The sequence below is a fragment of the Protomyctophum parallelum genome, assembly GCF_964188405.1.
Source record: "Protomyctophum parallelum genome assembly, chromosome: 12".
Classification (NCBI taxonomy): domain Eukaryota; kingdom Metazoa; phylum Chordata; class Actinopteri; order Myctophiformes; family Myctophidae; genus Protomyctophum; species Protomyctophum parallelum.
In genome coordinates this window covers 29,705,896-29,732,850 of record NC_139712.1, presented here as the reverse complement: position 1 = coordinate 29,732,850, position 26,955 = coordinate 29,705,896, and the positions used below count along the sequence as shown (strand labels likewise).

At 42.4% G+C, this 26,955-nt stretch overlaps 2 protein-coding genes across 4 annotated transcripts in view; one reads left to right on the top strand and one right to left on the bottom strand.

Annotated features, from left to right (window-relative positions):
• Positions 1-26,955, top strand: part of LOC310867949 (uncharacterized protein) — a 241,974-nt gene that overhangs the window by 102,633 nt on the left and 112,386 nt on the right. The gene's annotated exons all lie outside the window — the stretch shown is intronic.
• The window catches only part of smarcd3b (SWI/SNF related BAF chromatin remodeling complex subunit D3b), a 71,813-nt gene that overhangs the window by 10,392 nt on the left and 34,466 nt on the right, over positions 1-26,955 (bottom strand). For 2 of the 3 annotated variants that reach the window (XM_083778130.1, XM_083778129.1), the window contains exons 2-10: positions 24,537-24,736; positions 18,714-18,803; positions 16,039-16,081; positions 10,706-10,828; positions 9,875-10,000; positions 6,598-6,693; positions 2,067-2,168; positions 1,322-1,483; positions 156-253 (exon numbers count right to left, since the gene is read on the bottom strand). In XM_083778130.1, coding sequence (XP_083634256.1) covers positions 156-253; positions 1,322-1,483; positions 2,067-2,168; positions 6,598-6,693; positions 9,875-10,000; positions 10,706-10,828; positions 16,039-16,081; positions 18,714-18,803; positions 24,537-24,736 — 1,040 coding nt within the window. The remainder of the gene's footprint in view (positions 1-155; positions 254-1,321; positions 1,484-2,066; positions 2,169-6,597; positions 6,694-9,874; positions 10,001-10,705; positions 10,829-16,038; positions 16,082-18,713; positions 18,804-24,536; positions 24,737-26,955) is intronic. The other variant, XM_083778131.1, reaches the window with a different exon arrangement.

Below are 26,955 nucleotides of genomic sequence, written 5' to 3'. Positions count from 1 at the left end.
TTGGGAACCACTGGTCTGGACCTGAAAGGGTTGGGAACCACTGGTCTGGACCTGAAAGCACTGGTCTGGACCTGAAAGGGTTGGGAACCACTGGTCTGGACCTGAAAGGGTTGGGAACCACTGGTCTAGAGAGAAGCAGCTAGACTGTACTCTACCTGATAATATGGTTGATGACGATGGGGTCAGGGGGCAGAAGGAGGTTGGTGAGGCGTTGAGGGATCTCAGAGAACTTCAGCCGAGGGCAGTCAAAGATCTATAGCAGAGAAACAGAAAAGGCATGTTATCAATGTAGGGCACAACACTTTATATCCTATGAACTGCTGTAAATTTTGTTTGTTTTTTGTTTTCCATAAAAGAAAAATGTATTTCATATCATGCTGTTTGTGTAACAATTTATAATCTGTTCTCAAATAAACTAAAACGGTTAAGTGCCTTCACTTCCCTGGCAATCATATTTATTTCATTATATCCTCTCACTGGCGTGTGTCAGCACTACTGGCGTCTGGTAACACTTCTTATGCATTTCATATAATGCCTTAAAAACATACGTATAATACGTACAGTAATAAGGCATTGTGCGTAAACAAAGCCCCCGACACTTTGACTCAGACATATCGGTGGGATCGGCGGTGCGTCGTAGGTGTGAGTATCTTTGCATTGCCACAATTTGAACAACACAGAACTGCCATCGCGCAAATTCCAGCTTTTCACCAGAGGAGATTTTTTTTTTTTTAATATTGTTTTTAATGAGTTAATAGCACAGGCTGACTCTTCATATACGATAGAGCATGACTGAAATAAGTGTCTTCGACATGTAAATATGAAATAAATGCTTAAACATGTAGCTAGGTGTAATGTTAGAGACCACAGAAGTGAACCTTTCAAGCCTGTTTTCTCAACTTAGTCATTGGTTAGACATGGGTTAAGGTTAGGTTTAGGTGTGCTGCCCCGTGGGAGGTTAGGTTTAGGGTGAGGGTTTGAGATAGGTTGTAGTTGTAGGACTAATGACTGGTCTAACCAATGACTACCGGTAGTCTAAACCAAAAACTGTCTAAACTAAGTACTGCACCCGACCAAACTCTATTTTGGCAGGCCTTGATGGCGTCGTGATGGCAGTTTTTTGTGAGCTAACCAAGTACAAAATTGCTTGTCTTTTAGTTCTACTGGATCTCTTCTCCACTAGTCCCTCCCTAACATTTTTGTCTAGTTTGTATTTATTGACAAAATGGTCACCATATCATAGCTTAGTTTTTATTTATTTGTCATCAGTGGAGGGAAAAGAAAGGCAGTCGACTACGACGAAATCAACGCTGATCCATACCTGCTGGAAGTACTTGTCACAGTTGATGTACTCCTTGTCGTGGGAGTCCTGCAGCTTGTTGGTCTTGACGTACTGCCAGAGGGCCTGGATGATGCAGGATCGGGTCTGGGTGTGGATGCCCAGCAGGCGAGCCAGACGCGGGTCCAGCTTGAACTGGGGTGGCTGTGATTCAGCACAGATTACAAGGATTTAGGACGCTCTCGGCAACCTATAGGAACTGATCTCATGGCCTCAATGTACAGGTGTTTGTTTATCATGGAAAACAACACCTAAGCATCCGTGTCATTTTAGATTTTAGCTGTATAGCAACATAGGTTTTTCAGAAAACTCTTAGGATTTAGAACAGTGGTTTAGAACAGTGGTTCTCAAAATAGCAGTATACAAGCTCACAGTGACGCTGTATATCTGCTAGTATATTTAAAATATCTTGAAAGAGTTCGATTTTTTTTTAAATATATACGTATATAGATATATATAGGACGCCCAGAAGAGAAGATTTGTGTTAAAAGATTCAAAATTATATATATATATATAAAATCTTCTGGCACTAAACATTTTCAGATGGGGTCCATGGCCAAATACATTTTGGGGGGGTTCTTGGAACAAAAAGGTTTGAGAACTAGTGGTTTAGATTAGAAGGCATTTGTAGACTTGGCCTCAGGTCTTAATGGGATAACAGAGCTATTATGCCAGAGAGGTCATGTTTGTGTGAGTGCCAGTGAGAGAGTGTGTGTGGCGCCCCCACCTGGTAGTCCAGCATCAGCAGCAGGGTGCAGCGCACGCTAACATCGCCTGGCCTCTTCACCTGGAAGCCATCCGTCTCCTGGGTGGTGGGGGTGCGGTGCCACTAAGAGGGACACAACCAATGGTTGTTTTTAATTACATTTCTTACATACATCAAATTACAGAAAAGTAAGCTTAACACTACATAGTACATATACAAGAGAGACACACACACACACACACACACACACACACACACACACACACACACACACACACACACACACACACACACACACACACACACACACACACACACACACACACACACACACACACACACACACACACACACACACACACACACACACACACACACACACACACACACAAAACATAAAACAAGAAGAAACATGGTTGGGATCGATGACCATCAGAAAGCAGGGATACTGTAGTTATGAGTCCAATAGTGAAAGAAGCACGGTTGCACCATAGCAGCCAGATATACAAATACTCAACTATTGTCAAGCACTGCCAGGAATGGCAGTGAAAATCGTTCAATCAGAGCAGGTCAAATTGCCCACTGCAGGCCACACAATGTCCAGCAACACTTTGCACATCCCTCACGTCTCTGATCAACACTATTCTACTAGAAAATGTCATAGGTTCAAAAACCTATTGTGAAGGGAAACATAATTGGTCTTACAGCAATGAATCAGATGAAAACCTGTTATATTTATACAGTAGTTGTTATGAAATTGCAGAGCTTGAGGTCAAGGCAGAGCTGAGAAAGCTGCATTGTTCATGATGTATAGCACAAGATCAGAATCAGAAACCTTCTCCAGAGTTCTCCAACGAACACTGGAGAATGGTTAAAGCACCCCACATTTGGGGTCTTGGCCCGTATGGACTAAAACGGCAAAGGTTTTGACTACACACTGCTAAACCGACGGGACATGTAGAATTTTTATATGAATAACATTTTTAAAGATGGAGTGCCACCATTATTTTATTTTTCCAGTTTTTCATGTGTTTAAGAGGTGACAGTACTTCATTAGACACCCTGGAGTCATTTTTATGTGCAATGGTGTATTAACTTTGTATTTAGGGTTTCTTCCTGGAGGCTGAACCCTTGACAGTCAAACGGGCCAATGAAATAAACAGTAATATAGTGACATCACACTATGAAAAATTAGGATCTAATTCACGCCAGCATTTTTTCCAGTCGAGCTCTTATTTTGAAAAGCCACAGTTCCAGTCTACCGGAAGTAGATTATCCTAGGACGCTCAACGGAGCCGAGATAGTCCTTGTTTACAATATGAATCCAAACCGGGGCACTGGAACGCTCCACATCGCCGGCTCTGTGCCGTCAAAGAAACGCTGTTTTGACCAAAATGCCATCTGGGACAAGGAATAGGAGACACAGGCGATTGACAGAAACGGATAGAATAGATAATTATGGCGACGACGATCTAAGATGGACGATCCAGTGCTGCGCTAACAACATAGCTAGCTAACCGGCTAACGTAAGTAGCATTATGGCTCGATCGATGGAGGCGGTGGCTCAGGGGTAGAGTGCCTGGATGGTAACCGTAAGGTTGCCAGTTCGAACCCGGGCTCCCCCAGAGTTACTGTCGAAGTGTCCTTGAACAAGACACTGAACCCCTAATTGCTCCCGATGTGCTAGTTGGTGCCTTGCATGGTTTCCGCTGCCATCGGTGTATGAATGTGTGTGTGAATGGGTGAATGTAATGCACAATCTCTGTAAAGCGCCTTGGATAAAGGCGCTATATAAATGCACCATTTACCATTTACCATCGATCGAATGCACTATAAAGGCGCAATTGCCATTAATCAACGACAATGGCGTTAAGCGTTAGTATCAAAATTAGGCTTCAATTGGCATTAATCAACGGCAATGGCGCTACACATATTAAAACTACAGCTGGTGGTGCTCGCCAGTGGTGGAAAGTGAGGTATTTGTACTTTACTTGATTATTTCCAATACTTGTACTTCTACTCCACTACATATCAGATCCAAATATATTGTACTTTTACTCCACTACTTTTAGTTACTAGTTACTTTGTAGATTTTGATAATTTATTACAAAACATACATTACCCAATTCAGCCCTATATACATTTCGCGCTATGAACGTGTAGGTCTGCTATTTTTTTTTAATCATGAAAATGTGGTGCAAATCTTTGAATATATATTCTTTCAGAGTGAACGTTTTTAACTCAAATCTTTGCTTCTGGGGGGGGGGGGGGGGGGAGTCCCTGGAACAACATATTTTCAGCACCACTGATACAGGAACATAAAGTTTTTCAGAAAACTGTCATGATTTAGAAGACATTTTTGTAAATTTCGATGTCAGGCGTAAATGGGTTAAGTAAAACATTTGAGTACTTTTTCCACCACTGGTGATTGCTAGCTAGGTTATATAGGTCAGGTAAACAAGGTGAATGTGTTCATATGGTGTTATGGTGAGATGCTGTTGCTGGCACTCGGCCAGTCACAACTGTGGTATCACTTCATTGGCATGCGTTGCAACGCCGTGTCAGGCCCATTCATGCAGCACATAATAAACCCCACTGATTATTAATTAACGTTAGCTTTGACCTGGAATAAAATCCCGTCCAAGGAAATTAGTAAAAGAGCCATCAGATATAAAAGTAAAGATCAGGGTTCATCAAGGTTTTCTTTTTTTCAAGGCCAAGGACTCCCTCGCTGAGAGAGAGATGAAGCAAGGTCCCACACTACATGCAGATTACAGTCATTAAACTTTCTCATAAACTATCAGTGTTGTGTTGGATTCATGTTCATGTGTATTTTCAGACATTCAATCACGTATTAAACCCTCAGCATTTTACTAGTACACCTGACCGTTGGTTCCGTACTTGATCAGCTCTTTTTTCCCCTCCACGCCAAACCTCTTTGCTGAAAATAGCCGATCTACAACTTGTAGAGCTGCTATTTTTCTACTGTAAAAAACAAAAACATCCCATCACACAAAGACTTTTCTCTGATCTGGTAGACCTCTCAACAGCAGTTATAATGTATAAAGCACATAACAGACTGCTTCCGCCCTGTGTCCAGGAGTTGTTCGAGGCTCGAGAGAGCAGGTACAATCTCAGGGGATTCGGCATATTCAGGGGGACTAAGGCAAGAACCAACAAAAAGGCGAGATGTATAAGCGTAAGAGGTGTGAAACTATGGAACGGCTTAGACAATGAATTGAAAAAGTGCGGCTCAACTAATACATTTAAAATAATGTATAAATCTAAAATTATAGATAAGTATAGAACATTATAAACCTAGTACTTTTACTAAATCATATTATTATGACAAAGTAATATAATAACTATATAATAATCATATATATATAACATTCTTCTCATGTGCGACTCTGGATTCTGTGTGATCAAATCTGTCTTCTCCTGTGTATCTTTCTGTTTTACTTTTCCTTGTGTTCTCTTTTGTGTTTGGTTGTTTGTTTTTGTCTTGTTTTGTTTTTCATGTTTTTTTTTTGTTTGTTTTCTCTCTCTTCTGTTTTTTTTCTCTGTCTGTTTTATGTATTGTTCGATTATTATAAGATCATTATTGTGATGTTTTGTTTAATTTGCAGCTCAATGGATGGAAAACAGTCAGAGAGGCAAGCAAGGTCTCTGTCAGGTGGAAACCTCATATGTCTCACAACTGTTAATTTTCAGGATTAAAATTCCAAAAGCATCAAAAGTAGCAGATCAACAAGCTTTACTCTTTTGAAAAACATTAAAATTGTTCAACTAGCCGATCTACATCAACACGTTGTGAGCTTGTAGATCGGCTTTTTGAGCTATTTAAAAAAGTTTTTTCAAAGTAGTAAAAAAGGCAAAAAAGGGATAAGGGGTTTAGCACTGAGATAAACAGGGGCCCACAGTGTATGAGAGTAGGGATGTGCCCATGAGACATTTTTGCCGATATCGATATCCGATATAATTAATTGATGTTATGGCCGATAACCGATATTACCGATGTCGATATGATCTCATTCTGTATTAAAAGATTATAATAATTTTGTCCATTCTGAAAAATACATGTAACAGGGTATCTGTACTGCAGGCTTAGAGAAGCCAGATTTTACTTAAATACCTTTATATTTAATATTGTGAGCTTGTAGATCTGTTACTTTGGGCTTGTTTATTTGTAAAGACAGACCGATTAATCGGACCGATTAATTAATCGGTCTGATTGACTAATCAAACCAATGCCCATTCATCTAAAAATAACTAGATTCGGCCGATACCGATGTGTTTGCCGATTAATATCCCATCACTATGGTACCATCAGAAAAGTCAATGGATCAAATTCAAGTCATGCACACAAGTTGCTTTTGTAGTTTTGTGTGACACTGTAGTATGATCAAGTGGTAGGGCGTTAATTTACGAAAAAACACAGTTGGAATATGGAGATAAGGGGTTTCCGCCTGACATACTACTAACTAGCACTACTAACTAAGTGTCTTTCTGTGTACAAGGAGAGAAAGACAGCGTGGGTGTGTAATGGTACCTCTACCAGGTGGTTGTCAGGACCGTACAGGTCTTTGTCCAGCTCTATCACCAGGCTCTTGAAGAACGAAGAGAACTTCCTCTTTTGTTTTCCAGGCTGTGGAGAGGACAGGGAGAGAGAGTATATTTTTCAGTTAAGCGTATGACTACACACATGTGTGTACATAGCAATAGTTCTCAAACCTGTTTGTGTCAAGTAAATCTATTTGTCCGCAGACCTCATCTGAAAAGGTTTTGAGCCAGGGACCCACAGAAGAGAAGATTTAAAGTCTAACTTATAGAAAGAAAATATAAAAAAAATAAGAAATTAAAGACTGTCACCGAATGACTATATATATCTCGGCCATTTGAAAATAGCAGATCTACAAGCTCACAAGCGTTGCAAACATATTGTGAGCTTGTAGATCGGCTATTTAAAAAATATCTTTTATACATTTCGAACTTCTGAAATGGGACATTCTGCATAATGAGTCATTTCTACTTTTGGTACAATTTCTTTTCCTTTTTTGTACTTTTACTCAAGTACATTTTGAATTCTGTACTTTTCCTTGTAACAGAGTATTTTTCTACATTGCAGCATTGATACTTTTACTTCAGTAAAACAAGTGAGTACATTTCCCACCACTCTCATTAAGAAACCCCAGGGGATCAATGAGCTCAGAGACCCAGCAAAAAGACAAGACATTCTCAGGGTCCACTTCCTTAAGAGCTCCACCAGAAATATTTGTGGTTTCTGTTGAAACCTATACGCCTCCAACCACCGCGGGCCGCCTGGCGGGAGGACGGCTTTGGGGCTACTGTACCAGCGTCCGTGCTAGGGACCTCCAGAAGCAAAGATTTGAGTTAAAAAATGTCCGCTTAAAAAATATTATAACGGTTATGCGCATGCATAAAGTGAGCGGCAAATCAAGTGGCAAAGTGAGATTAATGTCGAAGGCCAGAAAGTAGTTTTTGCGACTCAGTATAGGCGTTCCCGTATAACTTCCTGGTATGATTTTCACGATTTGTTTTTAGCAAATCGACAAGCTCATAGCATGCCTGCCATTTTTGAATTGCCAAATAATAACATGGTTAAAGTGGTTAAAATGGTCCCCGGACCGCACTTTGAGAACCAGTGCCTTAGAGCGCCAGGAGAAATATTTGTGGTCTGTCGAAACCTAAACGCCTCCAACCACCGTGGCGTGGGCTGGCCTGGCGGGATATAGCTTTGGCCTTTGGGGCTACACATCGGGAGCATTTGAAGTCAGTCTTATACCAGCCTTTTATCCCTGTCTGTGCTGCACTGTATAAACCAGTGATTCTCAACCTGTGGATCGGGACCCTCTGGGGTGATTCATTAGCATAATGTGCAACATCATTGTTTTCTCACTCAACAGTAAACAAACCAACATACAGTATAAGTGTATGGGTATCTGCACATTTCTAAAGTTACACACACTTTAATGACTTTAAAGACATTTTTAATACCAAATTGTCAAATATTACGTAAGAAAGAGGCAAATATTGGGAACAAGCTTAAGTCGTTGTGAGCTTGTAGATCGGATATTTTCACAATGTTTATCTATGGAACAATTCCAATTGCTTGTCAGAATGGGCGGTCCCCAGTTCAAATATGATTATTTTGGGATGGGGGGACGGGGGTTGCGGCCTGAAAGTTTTGGAACCCTTGGTGTAAACAACGTCACTGGACAGACGTCAGTCATTACGTTTCATTCAGTTGCAGCAGCAGTAGTTTTCCTCCTCTCTGAAGTGGTCTCACCACCAGAGCCATGCGTTGGACTCTCTAGTCTACACCGCTACTAGTACCAACCACACAGGACTGGAGGCCAAACTCAACCCAGAGAAGCTCCCTGACATCAAACAGCGGAACATTTCTTATAACGAGTGGAGGGATTATGACCTCATACTTTTCAGGAGGCAATTTTACTAATGGATGTGACGTAACTGGGGGGTAATGTTAAATCATGACCAAAAAAACTAAACTAAACTAAACTAAACTAAACTAAACTAAACTAAACTTGCCTCAAGTGCGGGGAGTAATAAAAGTACAGAGAGGAGGGTAACCGATCAATGCAAGCAGAAGCGCCACAGTCCTTCAGCAGCAAGGCATGGCATGTCAAACAAAGACATATTACATAATAATATAAAATCGATGCTGTGGATAGTGTGGTGGCACTCACAGCTGAGGAAATGTTATTCAATGCTGTTCATACGGTGGTCAATGTGACGAATAAAACAGAGTTTGCAAGCGGCCTTCAGCAGTTCACATACTATGCGTACCATAGGTTTATAGATTCATACTACTCATAGTATGTGCAGTCCGAAGAAAGAAAAAATAAATAGAAAAGAGAAAAACATAAACCTTAGAGTAGACAGTACTTGGTTTAGACTAGTCATTGGTTAGACCAGTCATTAGTCCCACAACTACAACCTATCTCAAACCCTCACCTTAACCTCCCATGGGGCAGCACACCTAAACCTAACCTTAACCCATGTCTAACCAATGACTATAATGACCAATGGCACCCCTATACCGCTATAAGAAGACTAGACTATAGGACTATAGGAATTCTGTCATACCGTCAGTCAGCCACGCACGCACGCGGCACGCACGCACAACCGCACAACCGCCGTGCAGCCATTAGCACCTGCTGCGTTCTGCGTCAGGAGTCAGGATCACCATTTTGTTCACCGTGACAGTTGATCCATGACATTAATGTTAATCTAACTTAACTATATATTGATTAGATTAAAGTGTCAATCAAATGTCATTTTCTCTTTGTCTTGGTAAATTAATTAATTAATTAGGCTATGAGAAATGCATGGCCTGGCATTCATTGTTGGCCTCAGTAACCCACCGTCTGAACAGTCTGAAAAACGTACGTCGATATAGTTAAAATCTTAAATGACGCAGCTTCTTTCCCAGTTTTAATGGGCTAATCGACCTCGGGCAAAACAACAAAAGTATGGGTGATAATAATTATTATATAATTTAATATAATGTAAAAAAGTGGAAAGGTACGACAACTGGGGGCTATCAAGTCACACTCCGTTCACCCCGTGTCTCCTCAAGTGCCATTAATATGTATAAAATGATTTAGAAGAGCAAAAAAGGAGAGTCCCGCACATTGTCTTCACTTACAGAAAGAAATTGTTTAACTTAAGTTAACTTTTAGTTATTTCACAAAAGGCGCCAAAAAAAGCAACACAAATGTACTGTATACAGTATGTGGTGTGTGCACTGCAGTCGTGTTATGTCATGTAAGACATCAACTCACGTCATCGAGCAACTTCCCCTCTACGCGCAGTTCCCACGATGCAATGCTGCCGTCCGAGTCGTCTGCGTCGGGTTTGGCGGGGTTGAAGGTGTTGGAGATGTACAGCCTCAGCTTTCGTTTCTGCTGCTGACACGAGCATGGAGTAAAGCACAATAAAAATACAATCTCATGACTGAACCGTCTTGGTAGGCCCAAATCTGTGATTTCACGCACTAGTGCTCCGTGTCCTTAACAATTAACAGTATGTATAATGATGAGGCCGAAGGCACGGGGAGAGAGTATGTTTTGCACTCCGTCCAGCTAATCTCCGGCACCGTTAACCCGGTCGATGCCAACAATGAACCTCTGAAAACCTCAGAATATTCCAGAATGGCCTGTTATTCTCTATATTCAGACCGCAGCCATCTTGCCAGCAAGGTGATACCTAGGTGACACTTCCCATAGAGAGCCCATTCATCCAAACAGAAAAGTCCTCTCTAATTATATTAAACACCGTCATAATCACCAACATTGCAGCTGTAGGAAAAGCTTGAATTATCCTCTTTCCATCTGTAAAGTTTTTGTTTAATAAAAATCCACCAGACCTTTTATGAGCTACTTCCAAACTCCATCAATTATTCAAATCTATAGTTACAATAAAGGCACATAGATGGTTGACTGGTTGACCGCCCAACATCACCAGTTTGCTACAGTACAGTATGCCAATAACTTTATTTAGCATTATTTAAATACTGAGCAAATTAGAATAGCACATATAGCACATTTCTTTCATATGTACATGTAAATTAAAAGGTCTATTAGATCATCTAGACAACATGTGAGTCGGGATACCTTCATTGGTCTTTTCAGAGCTTCCTGGATGTCCACACGTTTGCGCATGATGGTCTGGTCCAGTTTGCGTTCGAAGGCCAGTAGGTCCATGTAGGCCTGCGACTCTGGGACCAGCTCACGGATCTGAGAGGAGGATGGGAGACAAGAAGACCATATTACTTTATTATCACTGCAACTCATCAGCCATGATACAGACATTTGACACAACAAACAAAACAAAACAAAACTAGAAAAAGTGCCCTTCCGGGCACAGGTCTCCACCAGGTTATCCACAGATCCGTGCAGTTAGAGGTAAAAACACTTTTCGGCCAGTTATAGCGCCACCTTGAGGCTGAGTTGAAATTGTTCATGTGGCATTTCGTCCTCGGCCTAGTGGGAATGTGGGTGCACAATTTCACGGAAATCACGCGATGTGTTCATGATTTGCAGCATTTTGTTTGAAACTGAGCACTCCTGTGAACGTTGGAAGCCAATCTTAACCAATCAGGATGGAGTCTGATAAATGTGAAAGACCCGTTTCGTTGAATGGCTCTAGAGAGACTGTGTACCAATTTGCGTGATGTTTGGACAAAATCTGTAGGTGTACTGTGCAAAAACTTGTTTTGCACAAAGCGGCCTCCTGGTGGCGCTATAACAGGCCGTTCTGGAAAGTTTGGGGCAGAGGTTCATGGTTGGCATCCAGGGAGTGTGTGTGCAAAATATGGCATCGACCGGGTTAACGGTGGCCGAGATTAGCTGTTCACGGACGGACGGACGGACACACACACACACGGACGGACGGACACGCGGACGGACGGAGTGCAAAACATACTCTCCCCACATGCCTTCGGCCTGGTGGAGACAATAAATGTGCATACATACAACATCACGACAAGAGCCATTTCCACAGCTCAGACTCTAAACTAAGCCTGAAAGTAGACTGATGGACAAATGACTATTTCAGTCTAACCTTATTGCATATTGGAACGTCGTATCTCCTTCCTGAAGGCAGCAACCTAAATTCCCCATACAGAACATTGAAGTGATATTCCTTGCCAACCTTCGCATACTGTTGTTATTATTTATCTGAAGATTAAGATACACAAAGAAGGGGTAGGCCCTGATACGTTTTTCACTAAACTTCTTCCGAAATATGTAAGAAAACGTTGGCGCTATTTCTTTCTTAAAAATAAATAATAATTTGTCCTTTTTATTTCCTTCATCTTCTCTCATCGATATTAGTCACAAAAAAAAATGCAGGTTGGCCCACATCTTTATTCAGATCATAGCACCGCGGACAATCAATATACAGAGAGTTCATGATCGAGTTCAGAAGGAGCAGCAGAGATTCTCCTAGTGTCTCTTTCTTCCTCATCACATGAATATTACAACTCCCTTCTTCTCTGGTAATATCAAATAAAGCCCGACGCAGAGCGGGGGTGGTATATATATATATATACTATGCACAATGTTCGGGTCAAGGAACGATTTCACCCCACTGCATCGGTGAGTCCACGCTGGTTCAAGACCAGACCATCCACTCTACTCTACCCTAATGCCTCCCATTCCTCTGCCTCGTGCTTGACCGTGTTTTCAACCATCCATTCTGCATTTGAGCCACGGACCACAATTTGATGAGATTTAGCCTCTCAGACCCAAAACGTTGAATATTTTGTTATCATTGGATGAGATTCTGTCCACAATTCCATGCTGTATTGATTTGGTGCCATAGGAGAGATAACAGATCAAAATGAAACATTTTCTACATTCTCTAATTGTGTAGACTTCTTCGTAAATTAAGTAATGCAGATTTAGCAGTTTTGCAGTTTAACAATAATTTAACTTTTGAGAGCGTAAAATGAAACCAAATCATTTTACACTCTCAAGAGTTAGATAAGCATCTCCATGTGGTTACCAAATCTCCATCATTTAGCTGGGCCACCTAAAACTCCTTCGAGGACCACTGGTTGAAAACCACTGATTTAAAGCAAGGATAAGTGATTTTCTTTGGTTAAATAAGTGTTAAATAGCTCGGTATTCTGATAGTAATCATTGCTATGGACTAAAGTGTTTGTTCAGTAACAGGATTCTCCATTTCTCTCTCCAGCTCTTTATTAAACGGTAAATGCATTTTCACGTTGGGAATACCGATTTGATCCAAACAGGGTAGAGAACTCAGACAGGATGCAGATTAAACAAGTGAAATTGGAAATGATGCCGCAAAGACAATATTGGAACTTGAACACTATGAAAATGAAGCTGATAAATGTCGTCAAAGAAAATCACTTACCCTACCTAACCTTTAAGAATCAGTCTAGTAGTGCAAAACACACAGTGACTAGTGGGAGATTATGTTTTTCTTTGCAGATGCTCCTGTTGTACTGACTCACATACAATATGTATGCACTTGATTAGAGGGAGCAGTCAGCTAGGTCAGGCAGCCATTTGCCGTTCGTACCCCTGGTGCATGTAGAGGTTCAGCGTCTTGCCTCGAGGATATTGAAATATATAATAGATGAACACCGGCTACTGGTTACTGTCTGGGATCAAAGAAGATGTGGCTCCATCTGCTTGTGTTTGTAAGCAAGGTAGGCTAGTGCTACTCATGGTATTTATATCTGAAAATATAATATACATATTAAACGCCAGTCAATCTAAGCTAAAAAGGGACGGGACCAGAAATAAATTGCAATAGTAATCGTTCAAGGTTCAATGATCCTTAGGGTCATCCAAATAACGTATTCAAAATTGTGGATGAAATATTTAGTGGATCATGGTAAATTCATGGGTTGGGGTACCATTTGCTTTATGTATCATGTGACGTGTCAAACTAGGGGGTTTTCATGATTCTGAACCCATTCTGGCCCATAGCACTTACCCTACCCCCTTAGATAGCACTTCTGTAGACTTAGATAGCATTTGATACAGACTTATAGCATGTTATGTAGACACAGCACTATAATTGCATTGTATGTAGTCATATGTATAGCATGTATAGTTTCATTATCTAGATATTCCACTGTTACGTTCTTAGCTTACGCATATTTCATGATAAATGCTTTTTACATATGTGATGTATTCCCATGCTTTTTTGTTCTTGCTTAATGTAAATTGCTCTGGATTAAGAGCGTCTGCTAAATGCCTAAATTGTAAATTACCATACCCACTTGGCCAAATGTGATGACCTCATCACATTTGTGATGACCTCATCACATTTGTGATGACCTCATCACATTTGTGATGACGGCCGTTTTTAGCCCAAGGAGTGTTTTTCGTGCAAAACTAAGAATTGCAATGGATTCAGAATCATGAAAATCCCCTAGTTTGACACGTCACATGCTACTTAAAGCATAATGATATTTTTAAGCCTTATAGGTTGTTAATGGGACCCCAACTTTCAACCCCTAAATTACCATGATCCACTAATTATTAAATTCACAATTTCTATTGTGTTATTTGGATGAGCGTAAGGATCATACAAAAACCTGAACGATAACTATTGCAATTTATTTGGGGTCAAACGTATTACCGAAACCACTGCTGGGTCCCCAGACCATGGGGGACCAATGCTATAGTGCACAGGCTTTGAGTTTTGAGTATGATTTAATAAAGAATGTAAAAAAGTAGGCATTTCAAGGTGTTCTGTGTACAGGTCCTTGACACTGAAGCATCTTTGTGAGAGGACTAGTGGAGGCAGGCTGCCATTGTGAAGTGTTTACTTTACATGCTTGTATGAATGAAAGGTTTAAATAGTTTATATTTGAGTACCCGACTGATAAGAGCACCGGCTCCTTTATCATGAACACTTAGTTGAGGCCTTTCATTCTGACACATTGAGTGTTGGAATGAGATAAAAGCTAATGGATGAGAGATGGAGAATTCTTTCTTTGGTGTGACGCACGACAAAATAAATAAATATTAACGGTTTCCGGTCAAATGATATATATATATGTAGAATGTTTCCATTCACATATTGGTTTCCATTCATTTTCATTCGAAGAAATGGCACGAAACACTTTCAGATGGGGCTCTGGTGGAGTTTTAGAATGAATTGGTTTAGAAGGCATTCGTAGAATCGGCCTCAGGTCTTAATGGGCTAAATTAACACAGAGTTCACAGTAAATCGGCCTATGATTCAAATTGTTTACACTCTTAAGCACTTTAACATCAGCATCCATATTGCGGGGAAAGCTTTCGCAGGACAGTAGCAGGTCGACAAGCACAACAACGTTGTAAGCTTGGCGATCGGCTATTTTCAGTGAAGGCTATCCCCACAATGACAGAGAACAGAAAAGACACAAGCATAGAGCCTTGAAAGACACCCGCTCAATAGAAATGGAAGCGTAACAATATAATATATAAACTGGTGGCAAATTAAAACAAAAAGGGGGGGATGATGTAAGCAAGCTTGGGTCCAGCAGACATTTCCATACCGACATTGTCATCCTCAAAGTATCAGAGCCCTGCTTAGTTCTTACCAAACTGGGCAGTGGGCACACACTCACAAAGCAGATCCTCTCTCAACCCACGCTACCTCTGTGTCTGCTCTTTGCTTTCAATGCACCTTTTGAGATCTCTCTCTCTCTCTTTCTCTCTATCCCCCTCTCTCCATCTATCTCTTTCCCACTCTCGCCTATGTTGTGCCATTCAACCGCTTGGTCTCTCTGACTCAGCGTCTCCCCTCATTGATACAGCCATGACATTCTAAAACCTCTATCTTCATCTCTGCAGTCTTTCATCAGTGCTGAGGTGCCGGGCAGACATTCCCTTGTCCCTGAGTCATAATATAGAGTATAGTGGTGCCTCGGCAGCCCTTGCCTGCCCGCCTGCCTGCCTTGACGCTATCTCCTCCTCGTCTGGGTCGTGTTAGGGGGATAAGACCCGAAACATACCAGACAGGCAGACACTCAAAGGGCTCCGTGGTTCGCAAAGATGGTGATTGCTCCCTGGTGGTGATCTGAGCTTTTTTGGGGCTTTTTTTTGGCTAAACAAAGCTCCGCTGACTGCCCCATTCCCCTGAATACATCACCATCCCCTTTTCCCAAACAACAGAGCGAGATGCAAGAAAGAAGAAAAGAAAACAACAAAAAAAAAACCCCACACAAACCGAAACCATCTATTTAGTCGGGGCATCCTTACTCCTCTCTCATTTTGTAAACAGCAAAATAAATCATCTGGCCTTCTGCGCTTTCCCACCGACCGACCGACCGACCCCAGGAGATCAAAAACAGATACCGATTTTCTGCACGACATGCAACAGATCACAACACCACCAAAAGGGGAAAAAAATAAAACAAAAACATAGATACAAGAAACGGAACAGAAAACAGAAATGTAACAAATCGGCGTCTCACCCGTTGTGGAAGAATCTTGTCTGCCATTTTCCTTCTCTTAGCACTAAAGACAGAGAGAGAGGGGGGCAGAAAGACAAGAGAGAAAGAGGAAAAAGAGAGCATGTTACTATGGTGACTGATAGCGTAGCACCCAGGCCATCTGCTAAAATGCTGGGCCACATCCAGCATCAGAGCAGTCCCAGCTGTGTGTGTGTGTGTGTGTGTGCACATGTCTAAAATGCGGTGGTATCCCACCTGCAGAGCAAATACCTATAACATCCAAGAAACTGACATAATGCACGCATCACATGCCCGACATATTCACACACACACACACAGTCACACACACACACACACACACACACACACACACACACACACACACACACACACACACACACACACACACACACACACACACACACACACACACACACACACACACACACACACACACACACACACACACACACACACACACACACACACACACACACACACACACACACACTCTCTCTCTCTCTCTCTCTCTCTCTCTCTCCCAGGGCCATTGCAGCAGCCAGGACTGGGTTGAGTGAGTGATAGCCTCTGGTTTTTTTATTACCTCTCTGGAAAGCGGTGTGTTGATTTTCATTCACGAATGCCAAGCGTGTCCTGTGAGGATAGTACCGTTTGTCTGTTGATATGGTGTACGTGTTGTCATACTTACCACAGAGAGACTGAGGGAGTGAGGGTGGGCATATAATAAGAGATACTTGGGGTGCTTAGGGTGACTGCATGTGTCTTTGTGTGAGAAGAGTCTCACACTCGGTGGTGTTATTTAGAAAATCGAAACTAGCTTCTATACTGTTTAAGAAGAGAAATGCAGCGATCAATGGCTCTATGGGGACACAGGAAAACATTATGAACAAAAAAGTTTTTCAAAAGAGTCACAAAGCCTTTACCCAAGGCGCTTTCACATAGATTGTGCATTACATTCACCCATTCACACACCGATGGCGGCGGAAACCATGCAAGGCACCGACCAGCACATCAGGAGCAATTAGGGGTCCAGTGTCTTGCTCAAGGACACTTCGACACTAACTCTTGGGTAGCCCGGGTTTGAAATGGCAACCTTGTGGTTACCATCCGGCCACTGTACCCCTGAGTCACCGCCGCCCCTAAGTAATTGGGTCATCTTAGAATCGTCTCATATAAGAAATGTGTTCCAAAAATAAACAGACTGTCTCTGTGATATTGTCGGGGAGGTGGCTCTGTATCATTTACGATAGTCAGTCACTCATATTTTGATAAAGCCTGTTTCTGGCGAACATGTTACTAATTCGGCGGCAGTAACATTAGCGGTCGTTCGCCGTCAGTTGATTATTCGTTACCATAGGAGTGAAACCACCGGGATCTTTTGGAATACAGTTCTTATTTGACGCGATATAAGAAAAGGCTATGGGGATTCAGAATGGGGGGGGGAAAACGCGACCCAGGTGCAGTAGGATGTGTAAATGACGTCAGAGTGCCTTGGATGTATTTTCTTTGCGTGTCTGCAGTCCACACCACTTGGGAGTTCAGCAGTACCCGTACTACTTTGAAAAACGTTTTTGGTCATAGCTTCAGTTACTGTATTTCCTTTCTACGCGTTAAGAAAAGTGACAGACCCGTTAGAAAACAGAGTTAGGTCTGTAAAAGTGTAAGATAACCTATAGAGGCTGTGTTAAGTTCATGCAAATGTTCTACCCGGCAGTGGTGGAAAAAGTACTACATTTTTATACTAAAAGTATCAATACTGCAATGTAGAAATAGTAAAAGTCCAGAATTCTAAATGTACTTGAGTAAAAGTACTTAAAGTACCAAAAGTAGAAAGTAAAGTACTCTTTATGCAGAATGAATGTCTCATTTCAAGTTTTCAAATCCTATGAAGTTATCAGGTCTACAAGCTCACAATGAAAATAGCAGGTCTACAAGCTCACAATGTGTCGCATTGTGAGCTTGTTGATCGTCTATTTTCAAAAGGTAAAAATGTATATAGGGCTGAAGTGGGTAATGCATGCAAAAGTACAATATTTGGCTCTGAGATGTAGTGGAGTAAAAGTATTGGAAATTGGAAATACTCAAGTAAAGTACAAATACCTCAAAAATGTACTTAAGTACAGTACTTTCCATGTACTTTCCACCACTGCTACTCGGCTCTATCTATCTAATATCTGATATCAAGATGCTACAGAGCGAGCTCATTCAACAACAGGCCACTCCAAGGCTTTATTAAGTGGTTACAGTAGAAGCATGCCAAATAGTGACACACACACACACACACACACACACACACACACACACACACACACACACACCTACTCTAAAAGGCAAGAAAGGAGTTGGGTTACATTACAAAGAGGAAAAGACAAAAGGGGTCGAACACCCCTGTTAAGAAACAAACATCTACTAGTTCCAAGGTTTTGAGGAAAGGGTATAATGGTTGTAGAATATATAAAGGTTTTCTCCATCATGCCATGCTCCAGTCCAAAGCATGCACTGGCACACATTTAAGGAAAACCTTCAAGGTTTAGGACTTAAACAAAGCTCTGTAAATATTATGTACTGGAGCAGTTCAGGGGAGTGCTGGGGCTTCAAGTGACAAAAAGGGCCAAAGGGTGGCGAGAGGAGTCAAACGTATGAAAACGGACACATGCAGCAGAATAAACTCCTACTTTGATCCGAGCGTGGGATCTGATTGGGGCTCTCTCATGTCCATCTGCCTCGCCGGCATCTCATTGGCTCCGGGGAATCCCACGGGCTTCCTATGAATTGATGGGAGGATTTGAAGGTTCTGCGATTAGTTGAGGGGAATTGTGGGCAGCTCAACGGGCAGCAAGTGCCATGTCAGAGGAGTGTGCACATGAGTTGCCTTTCCGTCTGTCTGTCTGTCTGTCTGTCTGTCTGTCTGTCTGTCTGTCTGTCTGTCTGTCTGTCTGTCTGTCTGTTGTGTGCTGTGTGTGTGTGTGCGTGTGTGTGTGTGTGTGTGTGTGTGCGCGTGCGCAACTTTTATTTGTCATTTACAAGCTTGCACAAAAATGTCTATTCAGGACCAGCATTGTATGTATGTGAAAGCAGGGTGTGTGTGTGTGTGTGTGTGTGTGTGTGTGTGTGTGTGTGTGTGTGTGCGAGTGCGCGTGCACACCAAGAGGAGAGAGAGAAGGGCCTGCAGACGAGGCAACTGAGTCCGAGGGACACGTTGTAGACATTCAACAGGTTTCTCAAGAGAAAACCAAAATAATCATGCCTTTCTCACACACAGAGACAGACGACACAAATGATAATGGGAACAGTGTGAGTTGTTTGGGCCCACAGACAAACACATAGCAGAGAGCAGACAGAGGAAGACCCAGACAAGCTGTGTGTACACAATGCTATGGGAATCTGTCCTCCTTCATTAAGTAAATGCATCAATACCATGAATGATTAGAAAATTCTCTGTTAAAAGTTTAATATTCCAAGTTTACTTGAGTAAAAGTACAAATGTATTGCCGTCAAATTATACTTAGTGCCAACATGTAAAAGTACTCGTTATGCATGTCCCATTTCACAAGTTTTCAAAAATGTATAGAAGTCTTTTGAAAATAGCTGATCTACAAGCTCCCAACGCATCTCATTGTTGTCACACGTTGTGAGCTTGTAGATCAGCAAATTGAAAATGGCCAATTAAGATGGTAGAGGAAGAGGTTAATGTATATTTTGTGTATTGAATCATTTGACTATACTTTCAACAAAGGAAGCAGCCTAAAAGCACTCAATTTCATATTTTCCCGGACATAGGCCTTAAAGGGACACTTCACCCCTTTTGCAACCAGATCTTATTTTAATGATATTTGGGAGACAAGAAACACTTTCCTGGGGTTTTTATATGGGCAATATGTGTTTTTAGATATTTTAGTATTTAAAAGTGTCCATGATGTCATGGACACTGGGCTCACTTACTTCCTGGACTACAATTCCCATAATGCTTTGGTGCACTGCTCCTCCTTGTGGATAGGGGGAGGGCTGTTTTACTGAGACAACATGTAGTCCAGGAAGTAAGTGAGCCCAGTGTCCATGATGCGTGACTAATTCCCGTGCCAGTTGCCGTTTCTCTCTATGGAGAATAACATGGGGTCATCTTAAATCGTCTCATATAAGAATTGCGGTTCAAAAATAAACAAACCATGTTGGCGAAATTGTTGGGGAGGTGCAGTGTTGTTTTCGTCGACTAAAACTAAGACGAAATTTTTTCGTCGACTACCTTTTTTCACTGACGAAAACTAAATGGAAACTAAATGAAAACTAAGCATGGTGACTAAAACTAAGACTAAATATACTGACAATTTCGTCAACAAATAAAAACTAGACTAAAATGTAAGGAAGGGACTAGTGGACGAGAGATCCAGTATAAGTCATTTTACAATTAGTCACATGCTGAAAATAGCAGATCTACAAGCGTTATGGGCTTGTAGATCAGCTATTTTCAGCAAGTCATTACTCACATAAAAACCCCAGGAAAGTGTTTCCTGTCTCCCAAACATAATTTAAATCTGGTTGCAAACTGTTCTTAACTGTCTCTGTCTCGCGGCCACGATATAATCCCAAACTATCTAATGCGACTTCATGCAAATTTAAACGCGGGACGCGAAGCAGCCTATTTTTAGTGGCAGCAGCAACAGCAGCAGCCAGGGGCTGGTGGAGGACAGACAGCGCTGAGAGTCGGGCTGCAGAGCAGAAGGTTTCAATGACACTGCAATCACAGGTGGCCTTGCTGGACGCATTCGGCAGTTGGCTAGAGGTACGAGCGGGACGATCAAGTGCATGGGGGCCCGGGGGGGGGGGGGTGGGGGGGGGTACCGCCTGGCTGGCTGTCAGAGGACACACACACCTCACGAGTTGAGAGAGAGAGAGAGAGTCACCTGGGTGTGTCACATTGATCAGGCCCAAAACAAAAGCCAGCCAGCCTCCCCCGCCAGTGTTGCCATGTCTGCTTATTATAAGTGACTTGTTTTGCTGTAAAGTTGCGTGTTGCTTGCCCTAGCCTTGACGACCTTGCAGGCTTATGCAAAAGACTATTTAGATGGCATGTTATGTTGTAGACAGATGCCAGATAAATGTTTCGACCTGACGTCCTATAGTGTGTAGTTTCAATGTATAGATTTGTACGTGGTGCAACCACTTCATTACGGAGCTTTGTGTGTCCCTGGCTGCCTGGGTCTGTCCGAGCCTGTTAGGATGCCTCTCGAGCATCTCCCTAGGGAGGTCCTCAATGCACGTCCCACTGCAGACCAAGGCGCAGTTGGAGGGATTACATCGACTCACTGGCCTTGGAATGCCTCGGGGTCTCCCAGGAGGAAATTACTAATGTTGCTCTGGAGAGGAATGTCTGGAGCTCTCTGGTGGAGCTTTTGCCCCCACGACCCGACTACGGATAAGCGGTTGAAGATGGATGGATGGATGCTTTATTTATTATTATTTTTAGCTTTTTTGTATTATTACTTGTGCAAGCAGAGCGTGCAAGTACTGCGATACAGTATGAATGTAAGTATGTCGGGGTATGTCCTCTCTTTATTTATTTTGAACATATTTTCAAATAGCCCTTGTACAGGTATATCGTTGCTGTCGGGAGGAAAAAAACAAAAAAAATGATTTTAGTGCTATTGAATGAACACCCAAAGAGTTTCGGACAAAACCTCTTAACTCAATTGGACCCTCAAACTGTTTGCTAAAGCAGCTAACTCCACCACCTCTTCCCCCTCTCATGCAAGTAATTGAAAATATATAAAATCACACCACAACACCAACTTTGATGAGGCAGTATTGCTTTTTTATTATTATTATTTTTCATTTCCTGAAAAATGAATATTTTTAGTTAGGAGTTAGGTGGTTTCTTCCCGACAGCAGAGTCATAATGTGATGAATGTGTTCATGTGGCCTATAATAGCATGCAGCCAGCCAGCCTGCCATCCAGCCAGCCAGCCACCCTGCCAGCTGACCCTGGGGGGCTGAGGCCTGCCCGATACAGGACAACATTTCCCCCTGACCTGTTTGACAAGGCTGCTTAATTGTAAGTGGATCAATTGTGCTGCGGAGAGACGGAGAGAGAAGAGAACACCCGGCGAGAGGAACAGAGGGCCGCTGAGTGATTATATCGATCTCCTCTTCTAATGACTACAACTGCCTCACACTTCTCCTTAAAGGCGTGTGTGCGTGCGCGTGCATGCGTGTGAGAGAGATATGGATAGAGTGAATAATAATAAAAGCCTTAACTATGATATCGCCTCACATTCAAAACAGCTATAGACGTTAAGTGATATTGTTACTATACCTGCCTATCAGGCCATGGCTCTTTAGTTGACTGGTAATGTACCACCTATAGCCTACAATATAAAGTGATAAGTTGGTTAAAACAAAATGTTTGTTTAAAAAAGGTTAAAGCTACTATATAGTAATCATTGCTAAAGAGTGTGTTCAGTAACACAAGTCTCTCCACCTGGTGTGTTTTGTGAAACTGAAAAAAAGCACCCACAACACACTAGCGCTGTTTTTCACAAACAATTAGCATAAATCAAATCAAATCAATGATGATGTTTTGGCAGCTAACTAGTTGAATATTCATGCCAATTGATGCTTTAATCTTTGCTTTTATGAATTATCCGCAATTCCGCGACCATTGGGGTTTTCTGGGCGATTGAACATTCAATTTAAAGAAGCATTCAGTGATTGGGGTGATTTGGAAAAACCCCTGGTTGTCCCGGTAACAAGATGTGCACATGCACGCTCTGCAGTGGGGACACACACAACAGGCCAACAGCACGTGCACCAAGGCCCGCCACCACTCCATCATGATTGGAGGAAGGCCCCTCTCATCATGATTGGATGAAGGCTGGCTAACCCTAGCCAAAAACAAAACCTACGTTTTTTTTTTACCCCAGGGGTTAACTGGGGACAGGTACAGTGCTGGTCAGCACACTCTATAGTAGGGAGGATTATAAATAAATAAAAGATAGATATTTGAATTAAGTGAAATCACTAAATTAACTTCAACGTTATAGAATTTCTGTTCTGTCTCTAGTTGCCAAAAAACACGCCAAAATAGCAAAGATAGCCAATCTACAAGCTCGCAGAAACGTGTCAAATCGTTACCCATTGTAGAGCTTGTAGAACGGCTATTTTAGAAAGTTATATTTTCATATTTTAATCTTAATAATAATGTATAGGTTTGTATGTTCAGGATTTGTAGTGCACCCCCCATCTAGTCACACTGACCTGGGGTGCAGTCCGAAGAAAGAGAAAAGAAGAACACAAGAGAAAAAACATATAGGACAACACAAAGAATACTAGACTATAGTATAACAACAACTATAGTCACACTGTCAGTTAGTCACAACAGGACACACACACACACACACACACACACACACACACACACACACACACACACACACACACACACACACACACACACACACACACACACACACACACACACACACACACACACACACACACACACACACACACACACACACACACACACACAAAGGCTGTCCCCGAACATTCAGGGTTCAAACCTTCGTTCGTTCGGGTTGGCACTCGAATCTTACTTAATGGGCTTGAACCATTCGGTTTTTGTTTTTGTTTTCGAAAATATTTCTCTGCGAGAATGCGATATACATAAGAGTACTATATGTTAATGTTGTGTTTACATGTTACATGTTTAGATATTAATAATCAGGGGGGCACACAACCTATGCGCCAGTGCGCATACGTCGTCAAAATGTTTTCTGCGCGTAGATCAAAGGCATGCAAGGTGCATTTGCGCACCAACAGCTGAGACAGTTATGTAGAGAAATCTGACAGGCATTCAAAAGGAACTCGAATGTGATGTTAATGTCCTGTAAGTAGACTTAGAAATAAAACTAGTGTTGACTAATCATTACATGTGGCTCTTATTTTGAAGGGGAAATGCACAGGAAGCTACTATGACACTTTCCCAAAGTTACGTGCTCAGATGCAACAAAAAAAGAGGAGAATTCCGGACAAGCCGTTGTCTTTACCTTAATCTGATGTTAATATATATGTTAATGTATATGTTATATACAGGTGAGAACTTTCATAACTCCGTTCTGCGGCAAGTCCCCTTTTTTGATCACTTGACAATACATTTTTCCTGTAGATATCTGTCTTTCATAATGACGAAATTCTCTCCACAGTGTTTGTGTCCCAAATTGGACGCCGTATAGTGCACGTTTTGCAAGACTTCCCGGAGGTACAAACACCGTGGATAGGATTTTAGTCATTATGAAAGACAGATATCTACAGAAAAAAAAGAAATTTCGAGCAAAACCCCACCCCTCATGCTCGGAGCTGAGGTAGACTCGGGATGGCGTTATGGCATTTTTCACCTGTACCACTCGTTCTAGGATATAATAGAATCAGATTACGGTAAGAAAACAGCTAGTCGGGAATCCTCCTTTAAGAAGAGGTTGTCTTGTGAAGAAAGAAAGACTCACTTTCTGGAACGGTTCTGGCCCGACTGCTGCTGCTGCTGGTTCTGGCCCTGCTGGGAGGGGGCGGGCCTCTTGCGGTTGGGCTCCATCACCGGCGCGGGCAGGCCGGGCCGCACTGCCGGGCTCCCGCCGTATGGAGGCCCGGGGGGGCCCATGGGAGCTCCCTGGTGGGGCATCCTCGCTCCGGATGGCATTCCAGGACGCTATGGAGAGGAGAACAGAGGGGGTCAAACAGTGTTTTTATTTATTTATTCTCTCTTTTATCACATGATTTTGTAACACATTTTTTCACCCAGTCTTATTATCTAATGTAATCCTGGGCTCTACTGGTGAGGGGTGCATTAAGGGTTGGGAGAGGGTTAAGGTTAGGTTTAGGTGTGCTGCCCCGTGGGAGGTTAGGGTTAGGGTGAGGGTGTGAGATAGGTTGTAGGACTAATGACTGGTCTAACCAATGACTAGTCTAAACGAATTACTGCACCCGGGAGAGCAATGGACTGACCTCATGCTTCCTTCAATGCATGAGGGGTCCAAACAGCTTCTTTTCACCTGACAGGGGGGAGTTTCACCCGGTTGGACATAGTGCGTGGAAGGAACACGTTATTCCGACCAGTTCCTTTCCTCTCCATCAGGCACCCTGTCTGGCCAGGGCCACTGTTTTTTGTGAGGGTACCTACCCTAGGGCACTTGGGGAGAACATGCAAACTGCACACAGAAGGGCCCTTTCGCCAACCCCCACGTCAAGCAGAGTTGATTTTGACAGCAAATTTTGATTTAGTTTTAACCATAACATGTTCCATCCAGATCACTGACATCATCATACCCGGAAGTTATGCGGGAACGCCTACTGTGTACAGTGTGTGGCAAAAAACTAATTTTCTGGCCTTGACAGCCCATACATCCAAACAGAAAAGTCCTATCTGATTGCATTAAACGACGTCAAACGACATTAAACTCACTTTGCCAAGTCACTTTGCCACTCGATTTCCCATTCACTTTATGCATGTGCATACCCTCTATTGCTCCTTGTCGTCCCTAAGGCGAGGTTTAAGCAAAGAGGGCAACAATCCCAGTTATTGCTCCTAACCTGTGAAACCAGCTACCTATGTCAGGCTGGCTTGCCTATAGTGTGTAGAAGTAACAATAAAACTGATTCTGACCTTGCGGTACACACACACACACACACACACACACACACACACACACACACACACACACACACACACACACACACACACACACACACACACACACACACACACACACACACACACACACACACACACACACACACACACACACACACACACACAGGTTAAGACGGACATTGATGGAATATGAAATATTGGACAGATCCGTCTTGAACACATGACTACAGAGATAATGTGAAACGATTTGCAGGGTTTTTGGATAGAATCTGGAGGAGTGATATAAAGAAAATATTTTTTACAAAAGTCGGCCTCATGGTGGCGCTATAACAGGCCGTTCTGGAAAATTTGGAGCAGAGGTTCATCGTTGGCATCCAGGGAGTGTGTGTGCAAAATTTGGCATCGACCGGGTTAACGGTGTCCCGGAGATTAGCTGGTAACAGACGGACGGACGCACACACACACACGGACATACTCTCTCCCCATACCATGCCTTCGGCCTGGCGGAGACAATAAAATAGTAACATATATGTACATGTGCATGTTTTCCCTTCTGATCTTCTCACAAAAACTGTATATGATTTTATTGTATTTTATTTTATTTGACGGACGCACGCACAAACACATGCACATACTGTAGTGTACACACAAACACACACCAGCGCGCACACGCACACCCCAACAATGTAAAACATTGTCCTAGTCATGCTTACTATCAACTGGGGGGATCAACACCTGTGCTTGTCAGTCCCAAGGCAACAGCTGCTAGAGGCCTCATTGTCTGCAGGAACTGTGCGCACGCACGCACGCACACACACACACACACACGCACGCTCAGTGACTGTGCATGAATACCACAACACAGACACACAGTCAGTCAGTGACTGCAGAGACCCACAGAACTCTCAAACGGGATCAAAAGCCATGGTATAAAAGTGGGACTCAAGGCGACGACGGTTTGATGTTTTGTGCAGAAAATGGGAAGACTGTTTCAAGAGCACTGCAAAAAGCTCACCCAGTGAATGTTTACCAAAAACAGAGCGCTTTGTTTGGGTTCTGCTTTTATGTGAACAGATAAAAAACCTTAATGATGTCACGAGACACATGAAATTGACAGGAAATGAAATAAATAAATTTATTTGACGATCATTGATGGTTTCTTTCTCCTTGGAGACTGGGACACTATAAATATTCTACAAAGGAAGGAATTAAATTGTTTTCTGTGAAAGAGATTCTGTTCTTCCCTCTACAAACTCTTCTATAGAGCAGTGGTTTTC